This window comes from Ischnura elegans, chromosome 7, assembly GCF_921293095.1.
Source record: "Ischnura elegans chromosome 7, ioIscEleg1.1, whole genome shotgun sequence".
Classification (NCBI taxonomy): Eukaryota; Metazoa; Arthropoda; class Insecta; order Odonata; family Coenagrionidae; genus Ischnura; species Ischnura elegans.
Window position 1 is genome coordinate 33,806,125 of NC_060252.1, and position 19,864 is coordinate 33,825,988.

The following is a 19,864-nucleotide window of genomic DNA, read 5'->3' on the forward strand; positions in this document are numbered from 1 at the left end:
TGAATTTTCTTATCTCAAACATGGTTCAAATTTGGATGCTTAAACCAGCGCATCTCGGAGTGCACGGTATTTACTTAAAGTCTGGTGCTTGTCATGCTTATCATCACCAGCGCAAACGCGTGCGCCGAAAATGAAGGAGGAATATTATCCCCTTTTAAATCATGCTGTTTCGGCACGTGGCGACTCCAGTGAAGATAACTATTAGTTCGGGAGCAGCATTATTGCGTGAGGTCATTCCTTCTCCGTCTCCGGGCTTGAACAGACGTGTCTAACGGGCTCCTTCCCTGTAACCGGCTCGAACCACGCCAAGGAATCTACGTGTTACTTCCTTGCTGTTTACATTCGACCGTAACGCTCATTGGTGAAAGTTTTCGGTAAATTTAATTTTTTTCTTCGTATCTGTTTTATTTTTAGCGCCAATCCATTCATCAGAGTTGTCTTCAAACCTTTTAGTGAAAGTAAAATGCCGCCGATACTTCTCTACAGTCGACCGTAGCACTCATTGGTGAAAGTTTTCGGTAAATTTATTTTTTTTCTTCGTATCTGTTTTATTTCTAGCGCCAATCCGGTCATCAGAGTTGTCTTCAATCTTTTTAGTGAAAATAAAATGTCGCCGTTATTTCCCTCGTGACGGTGGGTTTTTGGTATAAATACGTTGGTGTTGTAAAAATTATTCTAAAACCACAAAGACGAAGTACACTCGGGTATAACCGATTTGGGTTACAGACCTTGAGCACCATATTCAGGTAGTAAGACCATCTGCAGGTGTAACTATGCCTGAAGGTGACGCTTGCGGGAACGCATCGCACCAGTTCGATGGGTATTTTTTTTCGTAACTTATTGCCTGTGTAAAACTTACGAAGTCATGTTAAAATCATTCTCCATGCACATGCTCTATGTCCTTTTGAACATTTGCCTGTCCTTCAAATTTAAAAATTCTTACTCAGTTTTTTACTCATTATTTTTTACGTTCGAGATTTTGAAAGCATATCCAGTTCTTCCACTCACATTTATATTTGTTACATTTTCGACTTTTCAAGCATATGTTAACATAAAGTACTGTTTTTCCAGAAAATTTCAAGGCGATAAAATTCGTTTTAAACAAGTAATGCGTCACAGAAAATACAAAATGATCCCGGTCGACAAGGAGTGATTGGTCTCCTTAAACAATAGCACTTTTGATTAATCTCACTGAGATTGATATTAAATTGTTACATTTACTTAATCAGTAGCCGATGAGGGTGAATTTTGTGTTTAATTTAATTATTGTTATTAAATATTCACTTAATTTTTTTATTTTATTAATTTTTTGTTATCAACCTAGCGAAATTGAATGCAATCACTCTTAATGATGCATGATATCGAATCATTAATTTCAGCTGAAGCGGTGCTCACAGAGGTTCAGTTCGGTTCAGTTCAATAACCGGAATGAATTCTCCTACTATTTTTTAACCCTTTACTGTAAAAAATGATCCTTTAATAATCGGAATATATTCTGCTACACCTAATTAATTATATACTAAATGTGATTAACTTTTTCTTCCAGAAAATAGTTAATACACGTTATTGGAACGGATATAGTGTTTGCTTAAGAGATATTACCGCTGTAGTTTTTCACGCATGCATTGTCGTCGTAAAACCATCACGATTCTTATGTAATAACGCGCTTAATGTGAAATTTTGTCCAAACGATGGTTGCACTTTCGGTATATTTGTACCTCAGATATATTTGATGACAGGTTACTGCCCTAAAACTTATGCTGTCATCTTGAAACTTTCAGGGTAACAGAGTAGATCCTTTTCGAGATAATCCGGTGTCTCAGATAAAAAAAAATACAAATGAGAATATTTTGGTTGATTAAAATTTTTAACATTTGTTTTTCCACAGAATTTTTATTAAAACACGGCCATGGTTTCGACGGTTCACGTCATGATGGTTCACCGGAAGATGACATTAAGCATCGAAAATATTGGCCGTGTTTTAATAAAAATTCTGTAGGAAAACAAATTTCAAATTTTATTCGTGCAAAATGTTCAGCAAATTCCTCAAAGTATCGCCGGAAACCACCATCTTTACGTATTAGAAAATAATGAAAAGGTAAAACTTGAGATACCGGCCAACTTTATGAACGGTCTAATTTTTATCCCCTTGAAATTTAAAAATGGTAGCGCAAATTATAAGTTAGTAATCCGTCACCAAAAGAGATCGAGCGAGTGGATGGAGTGGGCCCTCTAAAATTTTGAGGAAATCTATATAATAATGTGTAAAAGAGGATTTTTGTTTGTCTGTTCGCTATGCGTTTCCGTACGGCAGCACGGATTGCGACCAAAGTTAGTGCTTAGGTGCATATCATGCTCCCAAACCCCGTAGTGATACTTTCGGTTGCGTCCTTTGCGACTTTTTCTCAATACTGTTTGTTACAATACATAATACTACTTCTGCGGTTGGGCATCCTGCCGGGTAGGCACACATGTTGACACACTCAAAGAGAAAACTTAAAAATCGTACGTGGCCGTTAAATCCAAGTACCTACTTATCTGGGTACTATCATTCCCGAGTAACGCCCGGAGGCCTGCTTGTCACGTATTAAAGTAGTTAGAAGTGTAGGTCTTCGCACAAAATTAAAATTGCTGCAGAAAATTTACTATTTCCACATCGAAGTGGTACTTACTTATCAAGCTCGTATTGTATAATTTTACGCGATTATCTGTAAACATCCACTATTTACATAGAACTGGATTAAAATGGCATTATCTCACATAAAGTCGCGATAGTTTAACCTGTAAAATTTTCAGAGGAGGCGAGAAGCTTCCAGAATGTACATATACGCTTGAAATTGGCGAATAATAGTGCTCTAGACCGAAAATCCTAGCGATAGTATTATATAACTTAAGGTTTTGAGGTTTGTTTTATTGTTAAGAAGTAGAATAAAAATGGCAGGCTATTGAAATAACTTTAGTTTTGTACTATCTACTTCGAAGGAACAAGAGAAGAATATTGGTTTATTTTTTCCGTTGTATCGAAGCTGTTTTCTATTCATAATACTTATGATATAAGAGTGAAACAAGATTATTGTTCAATTCACTTAATCATGCTATGTTTCTCTGACGACCTTTGAAAACAGAACACTGTGGATTGGATAGTAAACCCGCGATTGGCGACGTCAATAGAGTCTGCAAAATCCGATTTTTACATGCGTATAGAACATCCTTAAGCAAGAGAATAAAATGAAATGGTAAATTTCCACACAATTTTATTTTATTCTCATGGATATAAAACATTTCCCCCAGATATCGCCGGACACTGAGAATTACATCCTTAAGCCTTTTAAATCCGTAGTTATGCTTGCATATAATATTGTTTTGATATATTAATAATATTTTGACTTGTGTTGACATTCTTAATGGCACTTCCTACCTAGCGAGCATCTAAGGTTCGTGTCTTCTCAAATTGTATTATTCAATCGTTATTATTTCTAATTGTTTCATATGGTACAGTTATTTACAGGTTCAGCCACTGAGAGAAGAAGATGAAGGGAACTGGAGAGGATAGTTTGATTGTTCGATCGCCGTTTGCGGATTTGGGGAAGGATTTGGACGTCCCAAATATACCTTACCCGCACTTCCTGTTCGATTGCCTGAGAATGAACAAAAAGGTCCTTGAAGATAGGGTGGCATTGGTGAGTCCAAACGAATATTTTGCTCTGGTAACATGAACGAAGTGTGTTCGGAAAAAAACTGGAGTATTTAAATTTCGTGGGTTTGGAGTCTGTGGAATACGATAGTCAATTGTATTATTATTTCGGTAAGCATACCCATGAAGGTGTGGAAAAAAATTTCGCTGCATTCATTGGCAATCTACGGAAAATCGTAGGTTTTTTTCTTCCTCATAAGAAAATCTTTCCTTTCCGTAGAAAAATTAAGGTTTGGTTTCGCTTCTATAGCGGCGAGGGTTTTCCCGTCCCGCCCTTACATTCCTATCCTTCCGGTGGAGGTGTCGTCGGGCTCTCATCGCGGCGATGCCTCCCATCCTTTTTTCCATCCCTTGTCCTTCTCCACTCGAGATGGCGCGGGGGTATAAGCAGAGTTCCCACTCAACCTTGAAAACCTTAAAACCGTGAATAAGCCGTGAATTTCGTAAACCGTGAAAAAAAACCTGGGAAAAGCTGTGAATTTCGTCATAAAACCTTAAAAATTTCTCAAATTATGATTTTACGATCGTAGTACCACGATTGACGGATTAATAGAAAAATGGATATTTCAATAATATTTAAAGGTCAGTAACGCGCAAACATGGCCACGGATTTATCTGCACACGTTTATTCGAAGCGCAATTATTGGTCCGTGTGACATGACGACACATTTACCTGAAGCCTGTACCTAGCCACTCGAGAGGCCTCTTCATAGACCGCAGGCTCCTTTCCTGCGTTCTTGGATCTCAAAATATTTCATCACTTCTCTAAAAGTTGGTAACAACGATTTGTTTAACGCTGACGAGGCGCCAAATAAGGGACAAGTCTTCTCACTACGCATCCTTTTTTACCTTCTACCATCTTCCGATTTGTACTATCATAGATGAACGCCCTCCTAGCAGCACACGCGGGATGAATTTTTCTGTATTCGAGGCGTGAGAGGGGAGAAGCGAGCGGGGAGGGGACGGGATCGGCCTGCAGCTCTTGTATCCGCGACGCTGCGTGGGCGTTGGAATATATTCTTCGGGGGCGCGGACTCAAATTAGGCATTTTGTGGCTAAACGGTGGCAGATACGTCAAAATACACGAAATTTTTGCCCTTGAAGAGCAGTAACTCGGCAAAATCTATAGGGAGTGACCATAAAATATTTTATTTTCGAATTTTGACCATCCTCCCTGACCACCCTAATTTGCATTTGAGCGGGGGTCAGGGGTTCACCTAGAGGTCTCAAATTTTTCAGGCCTTATTTTTGATCGATCCCACAACTCTTTTTCATTGGGCCAGATGGATTTGAAAAAAAAAATCGATATTTCCTATCCGCCCTACCCTACAGTCCTAACCTGGCTCCACTTGACTTTTTCTTGTTTCCGCGAATAAAAAGGGAGCTCGAAGGATATCGGTTCGACTCCATTGAGGCGGTTCAAGTGACAACGACAAAGGTTCTGAACAGTATCCCGGAAAACTGACTTCCAGGGCGCTTTTGACGAGTGGCAGATCGTTAAGTAATTATTATGACAACTGCAATGAATTTGATTTTTGGAACCAGTCCCGATACTTTATATACTATAAAGCTTCGCATCCCCTTCGAATTCCCTACACCGCAGTCACTTTCCCCTGCACTCACTGGAGTTCTGCGCATTTCGGGACCACCAAGTTCTGACCAGATTGTGCTTACGATTTTCACTCAAGGGCGAAGTTTCGAGTTTTATGTTGGGGGAACCAGCCACCTTTCCAGGGGTTTAGGGGCTACAGATTACCAACAGTGAAACAGGGGATTCATCGGGAAAATTTGTTGGAATAAGCATCTGAAAACAACAATATAAGTACTACCGAAGGTTAAAATTTATTTTAAATTGTGATACATATTTTTGCTTTCATTCAACAGGTTTAGTACTTTACCTTTACCAGACCCCCCCAAAATTCTTATTAATTTAATTAATTCTTTACTGTCAACTTTGACGTTTTTCTTATGCATTCAATGAAGTTCAATGCTCCCTATTCTCAGTGACGTTACCATGAGGGGGAGGGGGAGTTTTTGCCGAGTTACAACCCCTCCCCAAGGTCGTGTCCATTTTAATGGATGATATGACTGAAATGTTCAACCTTTTCACACAGCTAACCCCCTCTGTTCCGCGTGGGTGCCACCTCTCGATGAAAATATGTTCACAATTTAGGGCAAAGTGCAAAGATAATCAAACAAATAAAATTTTAAAAACAATTTAAACACACGGACAGCAATACAACAGTAAATAAAACAAAACATAACTTATAATTTGGGAACGTATCTTTTATGAAAAGAATTATTTTATGATTTGGGGAGAGTGGGGCAAAACCTACCAGGCGGGTCAAACCGACCCCTTTAATATTCCCCATTAGGTGCCAATATCCAGCGGTAAAACTATGAACCAGTTGAAGAGGCCGCCATTTCGTGCAGATCGAGCTTGGTTCCGTTGGCATGCTTGACGATGTGGGTTATGTAGAGTTCTGAAGTTTTAACCAGTTTCTTTTACAACTTTAACGTCATATTTATTTTGATTCGAGAAGTGTAACCGCAATCTGGTTTACCGAAGGTGAGTACATGTGTTTATTTACTGTGTTTACTTATATTTTAACGCACGAGTAGCTTGGCTAATGATTTTGGATTACCTCAAATTGCCATATTTGTTTTACTGTGTACCTAGGGGCAAAACCGTAAACAGAAAGTGGGGCAGAACCGACCGGGGTCGGTTTTGCCCCACGATATTTCAACTTATCAGCTGTGCTTCACTCTACCTAATAAAATAATATAACCCAATTTATTAAGTACTTGCTGTACCCGTTGCGGCTTCTCCTCTAAACAATTTGATCCCACATATCTCCTGTCTTCGGATTCTAGAAGACCTGATGTTAGCCTTCCTCAGTCATCTTCATCTGATGTTAATCATCCTCAGCCACCAGCATTTCCTGCTTTTGATGATATGCTGTGCAGGCCATCAACCTCTAGAGCACAAAATGAAGCATGGAACCATCCCTCATGTTCTGCAGCAACATCGGCGTCAAGTTCTCTCCAACCCCTTACAATGGAAAAAAGTGTGTGGAAACAAATTTCACCCAAACTACTCATGCCACCTCCACAAGAAAAGGAAAGATTCAAAAAGAAAGGAGGAAGAAAACCTGGAAAGACAGCCATAATTACATCGTCGCCTTATAAATTAGAACTGGAGGAAGACGAGAAAAAGAATATTAAAAAAGAAAGAATGACAGCGAAAAACAAAGGAACAGTGGCGAAGAATGATAAAAAGAAAAAGGGTCCTATAAGAAAGCTTGCTTTCCAAGCCACAGCCCCCCAAATATACAAAGTTAAGTCGAAGAAAATGAAGACCGATGCTTTCGAAGATGAGGAAAAATGTGAAGAAGACGAGGCGGCATGCATATTTTGCAATGAATTATATTCAAAATCTAAAGAGAGGGAGGGGTGGATTCAGTGTTTGAACTGTAAAGGATGGGCTCATGAGGCGTGCGCTAATTGTGAAGAAGGAGATGATAATTTCATATGTGACATTTGTTTCTAAAATGAAAATCTAAACTCACGCAGTGTTAATTTCTTATTTTTAATTAATAAATGTTGCTGCACATTGTAAAAACAGTGAGTCTTGTAATATAAATTCCCAAAAATAGCATTATTAACTTTTTTAAATGTAAAACATATGGGTGTCGGTTTTGCCCCACCAGAGGGGCAAAACCGTCATTTTTTCAGTATTAGAAAAAAATCATATATATTTAATCTGTATCAGTAAAAAATAATGCATCAGTATTTTATTTCTTTAAATAGTAAATATTGCAATTACGCTATTTTTGTGTAAATATGTGTAGCAGAAAGCCAAATTTCTCATGAAAAAGGTTAGCAGGTCGGTTTTTCCCCACTCTCCCCTACATATGCTACATGGTCAAATGTCAATTTATGAATCAAATTACAATATTTATTGTTGGATTTATTCGGGCAAGACGCGTTGCGTTGCATAAAATAGCATCGGTAATGTTGTATTGAGCAACGAATCATTCAATATTTCCTACCATGGCGTGTCACAAACTATACATGATTGTCACTGGATTACCGATTACAATAAATATCGTTTCCTGCCTGGGTGTATAGGTCTATATTCACATACTCCGCCGCAAGTCGCCTCTTTAGGCCTGTGGCGGAAGGGTTTACGACGCCATCCGTCAATATCTACGAAAAAAATAAATTAAAATTATGCATGCATCAAGAGAGATTTTAGTTTTGGAGTTCGTCCAAGCAATTATTTCACACCGTTATTGTTTGTGGGAAAAAAAGAATGCATACATTTATCCAATGTTCTGACCGCGTCAAATCTGATTGGCATTAAAATTGATGGATAATTGCCAATAATTTCATCAAGTTAATCCTAATTCCACCAGATAAAGTCTTAAGTAACTATTTAAATTCAGCTCTTCGCATTTCAAAATAAAAGTCACTCATGTACCAGAAAATAAAGCAAATATTTGATTTTCTGCGTGAAGATGGACGCGCTGAGGAAGCAGACCATCATGTACAAGGACATCGAACCAATGGCCATCCGGTTCGCAAGCGCTTTGACCAAGAGGGGCTTCCAGAAGGGTGACGTGTTCTTCTACATCACGTACAACTCAGCTCTGCTCTTTGTCTTACAACTGGGTGTCGAACTGTGTGGGGGTGCTATCCGTGGATGCTTCCAGCGCGAGGAACCAGGTAACTACTTTCATCAATTCATGGTATTGCAATCCTAAGCTTGACCCTCGCTATCACTGGTTGGGGGGCTCTGTCCCCCAAGAGCACACTCAGCCAGTTCTTACAATTTTTTTCTACCGTTTTCTCCTTAGAGGTAGTTTTTTTCGGTGATATCTAAGGGGGCGTCCATTAATTACGTGTGGTGATTTTGACGACATTTGTATCTCCCTACCTCCTTAATAGAGATAACGTGGGATTTGGCTCGGCCCCTCCCCTCTAATCTCACTTGAGATTGTTCTAAATGCCTATTTTCAGTGTAGATACGTTGATCTATGCTTTAAGGCGTTTGATTTATTAAAAAACAGTTTGGAAATAAAGAAATAAAACTTTGTAAGGTTCACTATTATTTTTATATGGGCACAACCCGGGTTTCGTAACGTGGTTACATATTTAGGTCTCGATGAAGATGTAACCACGTTACGAAACCCGGGTCGTGCCCATATTAATATGAAAACGAACCTGACAAAGTTTTACTCCATTATTTCCAATACGGAGAGGTTTCACAAAGGCAAGCCTGAAGTCATCAGTTAAAAAACAGTTTGGTTAGTTATTTTTATTTAAGATTAATTGAGAATTGTGTTTAAAATTGCTGATATTGTAGTCTATATTCACATTTTACGCTGTTTCTTGCAGAAAAAAATTGCGTGATACTTGACAGGTACCCTTATCTCCCTTACGTGAGATCGGGTGAGAATCGACTTAGATAAATCGACTTACAAGGGGAGACCGCGTACCTTGCTCCGCCTTTTTCAATGCCGTATTTTTTATGGCGTTGGGAATGGCGAACACATCTCTGAACTGGTAGTGGTTCCATTGAATGGGCCTTAGTTTAGCTGTAATTAATTAATTTTCTTGCGGTACTTTTAACAAGCCTTAAATAATTCCAAAATAGCACTAGTTTCCACAGATGGGTCAGTTGGTGTAATAGTTAGCGACGTTGACTCCCACCCAGAGGTCTCAGGTTCGGGGTTTCGCCACGGCAGTATATTTTGTAGTCTTCATTTTGATCATACGGCGACAATGTTGTCATTAATTTTAATCACAGTAAGCATATGCATGAGAGAAAGTTTTTACAGTCATAATGGAGGGTAGGTATTTAAGGAGTGTCATTTCGAGCGCGGAGATATGACGACTACACCAGCGAGGGTTGGTGTGCGCAAGAATGTTTATTATTTTTATTGCTTTTAGTGATTAACTTCCAATTTAAGAATGAAAACCACTTCTTGCAAGAATACGTGCCATAAATAGGATAGTTTCCATCATCAAAGAAAACGAAAGGCATTGATTGCGATTCGTTACCCACCATTAGTGTATTCATAATATATAAATTATTTGGTTTTAGAAATACCGGTTTAGACGAATGGCAATGGTCAATTTTGTCCTCATTTGAAAAAGGCCAGATTGGCGCCCATGCGATTCCACTCCACGTGACGTCACGGGGACCTAGTTTCTACACGAGAGGATAGGAGTTTTTCATCGTCTGAGGTTACCAATGCATGCATGAGGCACAGAGCTCATGGAAACATGTCTTAATAATCAGCTATTAAAACTGCCTATAGTCGGAAAGTTTCCTTTGCTTGATAAGGCATTAATAATCTTTTTTAAGCCAAGCGCTTCCAGCTAGCATGGTACTCTGCTACCTGCTAGCATCCTGCGTCGTATCAGCGCTCAGAGCCTCGCCCCAAGGTCACCTTACTTGTGGCAGCGGGAAGCAGAACGACGTCACGCGGAGTTTTTCCCGGCATTCATACTTACCCGTTGCGTTTTCGCGCGCTTGGAAATTTTCACTTTTCATTTAATCGCGGAAAATAGATATCGTCATTTAAAAATCTAAAAGCTAGAAATTCATACTCCAGGAGTTATAATCTTTCGATTTAGACAATAAAAAAATAATAGGAAACCACCCTATTGTAAGACTCGCGACGAGCAAACAGCAAATTAAGCCGCGCTAAATGGGAAAATCTCGTCATGAAACGAAATTTTGAAAATCGTCCGTAAAATTCCCCACATTTGTATACAACTCCAATCTGGTGGACTATAAAATTATTCAAAAATCGCGCGAAAAATTTTCCAATTCCGTTAAACTCAGATTTTGGCCTCATTTATGATCCCTCTACCAAAATCGAAATCTTGGCTGATCATCTGCAAAAAAATGCATCATTAGACCTTTCTTGTTCCCCAAATGATGGCGTAATTATTTCATTTTTTTGCTCTACTCCCTTTTATTCCAAATCCCTCTCCGATTACAACACCGTTTTCTATCCGGCCAATCCTCGCTGCACTCCCCGCTAAGAAAGCTCCCGGTCTGGACAAAATTTCCAACCTTCAGTCGAAATTTGCCAGCCGCTCTCTCAACTTTAACTGGCTACTCTCAGACTTATTTAATAATTCGCATTCCCTCCCTCATTTTCCGACTAAGTGGAAACATTTCGATTTCGAAGAAGTAGAAAGATTTCGTGCTTTCCCGGCGAAAAGGGTTAGTGAAGAGTTCTCGGGATCGCCACCGGGTCAGGAACTGCATAACTGCCGACGTTTCGATGCCCGACTCGGCCATCGTCCTCAGGGCTGTGAGTGTCGAGTGAGAAATTTAACTTGCTTATATACAGTCACTCTGGTGGTCACAGATCACAGTTTTGAGCACAGGTTTTCCTAGTGTTGCTCAGTGCATATACGGAATATCTAAAGATCTCCGTTTTTGGTGGATCCGTTCACGGACCAATGCTAGGCTTGTTCGCAGAATTCGTTGGGCCGCTGGTGACTACACCGATGACCGAACCTGGGCGAAGTTAGGGACCGTCTCTTCCCCTATGAAAAAATTGTATAAACCTGTTTCAAAATTTTATACAATCTTATACATTGCCATGGCAATTGTATAAATTGTATAAAATTTTGAAACAGGTTTATACAATTTTTTCATAGGGGTTCATCTCGACATATCAGCAAAAAGGCAAGAGAGCTCAGAAGGCTCGCCTTATTCTTCCGCAGCTGTACAAAGGTCCGAATGCTGCGGTGTATCTCCTCCCCGTAGAGGTAGGTGAAGAAAGATTTATCTCATCTCAGATTATTTAAAGTTAGAGTAGCTGCGACTCCTCGCACGGGCGTACCCAGGATCAAATGTTCCTCTGAAGGCCGTAAAACTCACAATTTTGAACCATTTATCTTGAATTTTTTTCTGAAGGAGTGCCTTCGCACTTCCCGCTTACCCTGGCGGTTATTCCATACCTCCAGACACCCCAGTATTAGTTGCGCTTAAAACCCCCCTAGCCTTATTTCCTAGCTGCGCCCCTGTATAAGAGGGTCGTTATGTAAGAGTTTAAAGAGAGGACTAGTGAAGAGTTTGATCTGGATAGTAGCTCTTTACGCTGCGGAAACGTGGATACTTAGGAAAGAGGGTGAGAAAAGACTGGAGGCATTCGAGATGTGGGTATGGAGAATAATGGAGAAGGTGAAGTGGACGGAAAGGAAGAGGAACGACGAAGTGTTGGATATGAAGGGCGAGGAGAGGCAGCTTTTAAATGAGATACGGAGGAGATAGGAAGTATGGATGGAGCGAATACTTAGCGGGAATGGTATGCAATGCCTGGATCAAAACTAGGGGGGAGCAAGCCATGTTTGTTCAAGTTATAGGTAAGATTTAAGCATGGAAAAGGTGAATGAAATCAACATTTTAAGGAAACAGCTCTTTATTAGTTTCTAAAACTATTTGATTAAAAACATATCATTTTCCTTTAAAACATTTGCGATTTTTGCTCGTGGGGGGGGCAGCTGCCCCCTCCTGCCCCTCGCTGGGTACGCTAATGACTCCTCGGGATAATAATGTGGTGGTTAGAGTTCTATGGAAGCGAGGCTTGGACGTTGTCAGCAGCAGAGAAGTCAATTGTGGAACCATTCGAAATGTGGTGCTGCCGAAGAATGATGAAGATAAAATGGATCGACCGTGTAAGTAATGAGGAATTGCTAAGAAGAGTGGGAGAGAAGCTAAAGTCATCCTGAAAAAACCAGAAGCAGAACTTAGTAGCCCATATTATGAGACATGATGGCCTGATGAAAACTATCGTAGAGGGACAGGTGGAAGGGAAGAAGGGCAAGGGACGGCTCCGAATGAGTTGTATAGAACAGATTATAAAGGATATGAAAGATAAGAAATACGTCGATCAGAAAAGGTTAGCGGATAGGAGAGAGGAATGGAGAGCTGCGTCAAATCAATCTTACGATTGTTGACAAATCATGGTGATGATGAAGTCGGGAAAAATTCAGCGTTTCGCGCGTTTTTCCTTCACTTCGCGTTTGAAATTTTTTCGGCTCCAACCGCGTCGCACGCGCAGCAAGATCAGTTCGTCACCATCGATGAGTCAATCCAAAATTGTAATGCAGTGTTGCGTTCTTCAGGATAACAACACATACCCTTGCCTTGTTAGGTTTTTCAACTTACGACCATAAAACTTATGAAAAAGGTCTCGGAGCGCATCTCGAACATATGTCGAGGAATTAATGAATAGTGTTACAATCGTAAGGTTGGTACACTGCAGCCCTCCATTTCTTCCTATCCTAAGATTCTTCTGCCTCCTTGAGGCTCTTCTGCCTTATATCCCTCTTTATGTGTGACGTCATGGCAAATTTAGCACTGTCGGAATGCACTTTACTTAGTTTTTTTAGAATTGAATTATTGCTCTATGTGTTTTTTATTACAAGTTATTATTTACATTCTATTTTAATTTTTTTCATTTTGGTTACGAATGATAAATATTAGAAATTTTGAGTAAAAAAATTGATAAAATTATTATGTATTTTATTAACCAGTGCCGGAACGGCATTCCGGCGTGTTCCGGCACCATGACATCACTGTATCCTCTTTGTAACTTTCATTACAAGTTTTAAAAAAATGGGAAATTTTAGGGAGCTTATTTTTGAAAAAGGTGTGGATTAAATGTGTTGTTATGCATTCCGGCACCAAAAATTTTAGAGGTTAAGCTCTGGGTACATTGTTCCTTGGTCTTCCCCTAGATACTTTTCCATCATAGAGATTTTTTTCTTATACTGTTTAAGCTGGGAAGTCTAGGAGTCAAGCAGTTAAAAGCATTTGGTTGTTAATCTAAGGGTCCCTAGTTCAAGTCCCGGGTGAAGCCTTTGGTTACCTCCAAATATAATTCTCCAAGTTGATCTGACACAGTCTGGGGTGAACCCTCACCTATTCATAGGTAAATCCAGAATGTGAACAAGCGAGGCTTGAACCATGACAGCAGCATGTGGTTATAATTATCGACGTTTCCTCAAAGTTATTTGGTGGCACATATTATGAATTGTAACAGTATTAATAAACGAAGTGTCAGAGGAGAGGTATTCCTGGGCTAGTTGCCTCCTCATCAGATGTATTGTGGGTAGTTTCTACAAGGGGCCTCAAAAAATTTCTCTTTTGAGGGCGGGGTTGAAGATCCCAAAACCTCCCTCATCCCTGGATAAGTGCCTGCCCATGAATATCTGGGTGGGAGTCTGCTTGACTCGAATCCATAATATTTGTAGACACTTGTTTTGATTTCATTGTTATTTTGTTAATTTTTTCTTAAAGTAAACAAAAATTGATGTATCGGTGCCAAATGTGCCCTTGAAAGGTCATTTTCCTAATCAATACAAAATACATGTTTACTAAATAACACTTCAGGTAGACATAATTGTCTAATTTCACAAAATTTGTCATCGATTTTTTTATTTTTTCTATTTATGACCCAAATGTCAGGGAAATGCTGCACTGTCTCGATTTTCCTTTGTGATTGAGACAATTTTTATACCATACAATGTTACATAGCATCTAATTCTTTTTAATTTTGTAGCCGTAAAATATGATTTATGTAGGTATTAATCACTGAAGTAATAGGTACATTCATTGACAGCATATTTGTATCAACCATATACATACATAATAAATCAAATGAGGGAGGAGTTCATCATGCTACCTTGGCTAGATTGGTTGGTTAATCCTTAAATTGACTGCATGGCTTGGGTAGCCACTTCTTTTTTGCTGTGAATGTAGGAATCTGGTAGAACCAAGAACGAACTTTTGCAATATTCAAAAATGACCTTTCAGACAGAATTGAATCAATTATTGAGGTATTTTTGCATGCATTCATTGTAAATGCACTGGAAAGTTAGTTATTATGGCAGATCATAAAATTCTGCAAAATAATTTTTTTAAAAGGTTATAATATAGTTCTGTTTCTTAAAGTAAAAGTATGTTTCATAGTCCAAAGTTCGACTCTATTTGGTATTGAAATATGTAGACAAGTTTCAACGGTGAGTACCCACTCTTATAATCGTGCACCTTAGTTTTCCACAATTTTTATACTATGGATGTTATGTATTGGAATTCATGTGTGATTTTTTTCTTCAAGGTGAAGTGGAACGGCAGATGAGGGAGACCAAAACTAGATTCATCCTATGTGAGCCAGAGACGGAGAAGCTGGTTAAGATGGCTGCTGGGAATTTGGATTGGCCCGTGAATTACTTCTCCATCGATGGCAATGTGAATGGTGCATCCCCCGTTGAGGAAATGGCCTACAAGGATGATGGATCAGGTGATAGGAGAGTTATAGTTAGCCCTGTGATGGGGATACCAGTAGACAATTGATAAAGCTTCGATTATCCATGGTAATGGAGGGAGGGCCTCGTCCCAAACCAAGGCTGCCCCTTCTCCCTTCCCCCCCCCCCACCTTTTCCCTATTTCAGTCCGTGTTTAACCCTCACCCCCGCCTCCCAACTAGTCCTTTTCCTTCCGACAGATGTCCTCACAGTCACTTGTGTACTTTGGGTATAAATGTATAATGCATGCAGGTTTAGTCACCTGACGATGTAACTAAGTTACGAAACCCGGGTCGTGCCCTTAATTAAACAATCAGTGAACCTTACTAAGTTTTATTTCCTTAATTCCAATTTCTACTTTGTTTTGATGAAAACTATTTAATGTATGAGTTGGTGCAAAGGCTTCCGCGGTGTGCTGGTAATGTAGGCTGCATTTTCTGGGTTTCACCGCGTTAGAGACAGACACACAACCACTCCGTCTCCAACACAACCACAAGGTGGTGAAACCCAGAAAATGCTGCCTAATGTATGAGTTCTTGAATGAAGTTCCCAGCCCTGAGGATGAAAAATTTATTTGTAAAAATGTTGGCAAAGAACTGATTCCAAACTTGAATCAACCAAATCTCAAGGTTAATGAAAATGATAATTGTATTGTTATTAAATTAAGGGAGACTTGTGTATCCACCTATATTTTCCTCTTATGGTCTTTCCTATTTTAGCTTATGGCACGAGTTTATACTAATTTAAACAAAAATTTGTTTTTGATCAAGACTTTTCTGAGGTCATTATAGCTATACATATGCTATTTGTATGCTGTTATGTTGCTCTGGTGCTGTCATCAGTATTTTGGTTTTTTATCATCCATTTTGTGACGACTGCTTGTCATTTGATCTAAGGGAATGATGCAGCTATTATGTTGGGTTTTATTGTAGTTCTGTGTGAAGGGACGGGGTGAATGAGACTTCCAAAATCATGGTTCTATTAGTATTTGAAAAGCTGACTATATATTCTGTTTTATAAAATGTCAGACTCTTGGTTACCCGTAAACTAATAATTAATCAGCATACCATCCTAAAAAGATGTATTGATATATTCATAATAACATTGCTTCAAATTCACAAAAACAAAATTTTTATATAATTTGTAGGGCTTTGAAGAGAAATTATTCCATGTTATAAGCTATTGGGGTCTATTTAGTATACATAGTTTTGTTAGTTGATACGCCTACTAAAAAGAAAATTATTTAAAATTGAAATGTTGTATTACCAATATCCCTCAACCAGTCAAGGTTATTCTGGCCAATGGGTCATACTGTTTCTCAACTTTATGTCTATTGAAACTATACACAATGTTCTCATATTGCTAGTATTTCCATTGAAAGAAAATCTATTTGGAAGGGGCAGCTTTCAGTAGATTTTCTCCTGAATTCACTTAATTAGAAATATTTTATCTCTTATGACTTTTTATCTCTTTTATCACCTAAAGCATACAACAGAGAAATAGCTATCAATCCAGAAGAAGACATCATGTTCATTCCATCAACTGGTGGCAGCACAGGAATACCAAAAGGAGTCTTGCATACGCACCGCAATGTAGTAACAATGCAAGTTGGCATAGGAGCTCCATTTGATTTGGAGAGGTATGTATCATTATGAATATGAAAGTTAAGTATTTAATGATCTCTTTAGCACATTAACCTTCATGACACTTGTTGTGACTGGCAATGAGAGTTTCCTTCCGCACCGGCCGCAGAGCAACTATGTCCCAATGGATCTCTGCTGCTTCAGGTTATCAGGACTACTTATGTAGGCATAGATTCTGACTGGAGTGGTGTCAGGCAACTCGTGCGCATGCAGACTTTTGGTTTTCAGTTTTTTTTTGGGAATAGGAGGATGGTGTCATAAGAAATATGTACCAAAAGATCATGGATGTGAATGTGTTAAAAGATAAAGCAGAACCTGAATGAGAAAAGCCTACATAAGAATTGTTGCCATAAACAAGTTGACCATGAAGCTAATCCATTGACATGGTGTTAATCTTTTGCCAGATCACATTGGTTGATGTGCTGAGTCACTTCCATTGTATATGATTCAAAGTAGATTTTAAGACAAAAAACATGGAAAATCTAATTTAATGATGATGCATATATTCATGTAAATCTGGAATGTTAGGATTTTTATTATTCAGCATGTATTTAACAAGCAATTCAGAACACTATCTTGAATAATCTCCGTGGCATTGAATTCTTTTTTCTCTAGGGTGAATTGGAAGATTCGTACAGTACTTGCAGTTTTTGGAAACTTCAGTGTTGCATCCACCCTTGCTGTTCAAAATGCTCTGATATTTGGTGACACACTGATCATCATATCTATCTTTGATATGGACACATATTTCAAATTCTTTGACCATTACAAGGTTGGTGTGGTTGCTTGTGAACTTTTTGTTATAGGTACCTAGTTTGGTTGTCATGATGTATTCTTTAGAAGTCCACCATTGATTCATTTATATGCAGTAGTTCAATTCAACTTAAATTTAGATTTAGCTTCCTTGGCTTTAAATGCCTAATACATACATATCATTTGACTCATGGGATTTCAATTTTTTAAATATTTGACCCCATTTTTTGCACTGATGTAATTTTTTTAATGCCTGTGGTGGACCCTGTAGCCCTCCCCAGGATATCCACTTCACACTATAAGATTAAACTGTTATTTTGTGCAGCTGTTGTGTATATACAGGAGATGAGAGCCCCAAAAACCCAAGTCACTAAAAACGTACATTAATGTTTGTTTTAAAAACTTAAATCTTTGGAAAATTAGTAATGAGTCAACTGTAAAGTGTCGCTACAAGCTTTGAAATTCTCAAAATTTTTGTGAGGTCTCAGACCCCCAGTACGACTGAGAAGTTACCCCTCAGGCCCCGAACATCCCTATCCCTGGTCACTATTCTGAGTCCTCAACTGTCTAAAACATACTTTATAAAATTTTCAGTAGTAACTTCATTTGTATTAATAAGCATAAGAGGTAATCTATGAGTATTTGAACCTGCTTTTTTAAATTTTTAATATATTTCAATTATTTAAATCATAAGCATGATTTTCATGCTATCTAACCAATTTTATGCATTTGCCATTATATTGCAGCCTAGTTACATTGCACTGTATGTGTACCTCGCAAATATTCTCATCAAATCCCCAGAGTTAGAATCAAGAGAAGTCTCATTTGTGGAAAATATTTTACTGGGTGGCTCAGTCTCCAACCCTTCTATGGTAAATGCTGTCAGAAAGAAATTTCCTCATGCTAAAATTGATGCGGTAAGTTAACAAGTAAAATAATTTCTTATAAGTATGTATTATTTGTAGTATTTGAGCTCATAATTTTAATTAACTGGGAGATACATATTTATTAACTTCATATTGGTGTAGAATATCCTATAGTTATGTAAAAAGAAGATGTCAGTGGCGCCGACTCGGTGGGGTGTGAGGGGGCCCGAGCTCCCTCAAAAATTCGTTATGGGTGTGAGGAAAAATGTGTCAGGCTTGTCGATTTTCCTCGGAGTGTCCAGATATCGAGATTCGAGTTATCAGGGTTCTAATGCTGATCATATGACTCATCTAAAATGCTTAAAAAACTTAAAACTCGATACTTATAAAATTTCCCAGGGCAAGATCCCCGGATTGGGCCCCCCCAATATTTTTTGTAAGTCGGCATCCCTGGCAGATGTGTTGATGGGACCTAATACTGGTCTCAACATCAGAAATTTTTCATGAGGAATCATGATGAAAGTCCACTTAGCCTTCTAGCCATTAAGTGAAAATAATTATATAAACCATGATATCAGTCTCTAAGACAGCCATTTCACAAATGGTGTCCTTCTCATATTTCTCAATAATTATACATATTTCCATTACCCAAGTTCTTATTGGTATTTTTGTCTAAGAATTTCTAATCGTAAGCTTGAAAACTGCTTCAAAACTTTAACTCAGGCATGAAAAAAGACAAGCTATGACATCAGCCTTTTAGACAATCATTTGTTGATTATCTTGTCTCCATATTTTATTTTTAAATTACTATCTGCAGTCCTTTGTAGTATTTTTACATCTTATGTACACGCATGCATTTCCGTTATCAAAAATAATTGCTGTGATGAATTATATGGCGAGGGCCATTTAACCTGATTTTTCTCCAGCATGGAAGAGGAATTGTTGGTCATTTTAAAGTCTTGACACGAGTTTCCCCAAAAGCTATTAATAAATGTATGTATACTTTTCATTAATTTAGTTTTAACAAAATCACATTAACAGTGATGTCAATTAGTTAGACCAGGATTGCCAGTAACTTAAAAAATAAAAAAACTCTTCACCCCCATAGATTTTCTTTGCTTTGGAAGAATGTTTCTTGAGAAAGGGAGCTACTGAGAGGAACATGACCAGTGGTCATGTACTTTAGCATGTGGTCATTGGCCACATGCTAAAGGATGAGAGAAATAGATAACGGTGTTTAAGGGGCAACTGTCTGGGAGACGGATGTCATGGTTTGAGGGTTTTGTTAGAATCATGAAAGATTCAGGGGTAAACGAGGATATAGTCCGAATCAAGCACCCAAATTTCATAATAGACCAGAGAAGTGGACTTACTCTGAACTACCCAACGCGGATTGGTATGCTGGCTTCTATTCTGGCTGCCTGAACGCTGTTATTCACCATACTTAGAAACTTATGTTAGTTATGTGCTTAGAAACTGCTTCACGTTAATGCCCCATGTCATTTTCCAGATATTTTTCATACAAATAATTTACAATATGTGCTGTAATATGAGTCTAGTTGCTGGCT

At 38.6% G+C, this 19,864-nt stretch overlaps 1 protein-coding gene across 1 annotated transcript in view; it reads left to right on the forward strand.

Annotated features, from left to right (window-relative positions):
* Positions 1-254: 254 nt before the first annotated feature.
* The window catches only part of LOC124162240 (4-coumarate--CoA ligase CCL1-like), a 34,922-nt gene continuing 15,312 nt past the window's right edge, over positions 255-19,864 (forward strand). Inside the window, exons 1-7 of the mRNA XM_046538705.1 lie at positions 255-374; positions 3,499-3,680; positions 8,215-8,422; positions 14,848-15,030; positions 16,520-16,673; positions 17,293-17,449; positions 18,177-18,347. Coding sequence (XP_046394661.1) covers positions 3,531-3,680; positions 8,215-8,422; positions 14,848-15,030; positions 16,520-16,673; positions 17,293-17,449; positions 18,177-18,347 — 1,023 coding nt within the window. The 5' untranslated portion in view covers positions 255-374; positions 3,499-3,530. The remainder of the gene's footprint in view (positions 375-3,498; positions 3,681-8,214; positions 8,423-14,847; positions 15,031-16,519; positions 16,674-17,292; positions 17,450-18,176; positions 18,348-19,864) is intronic.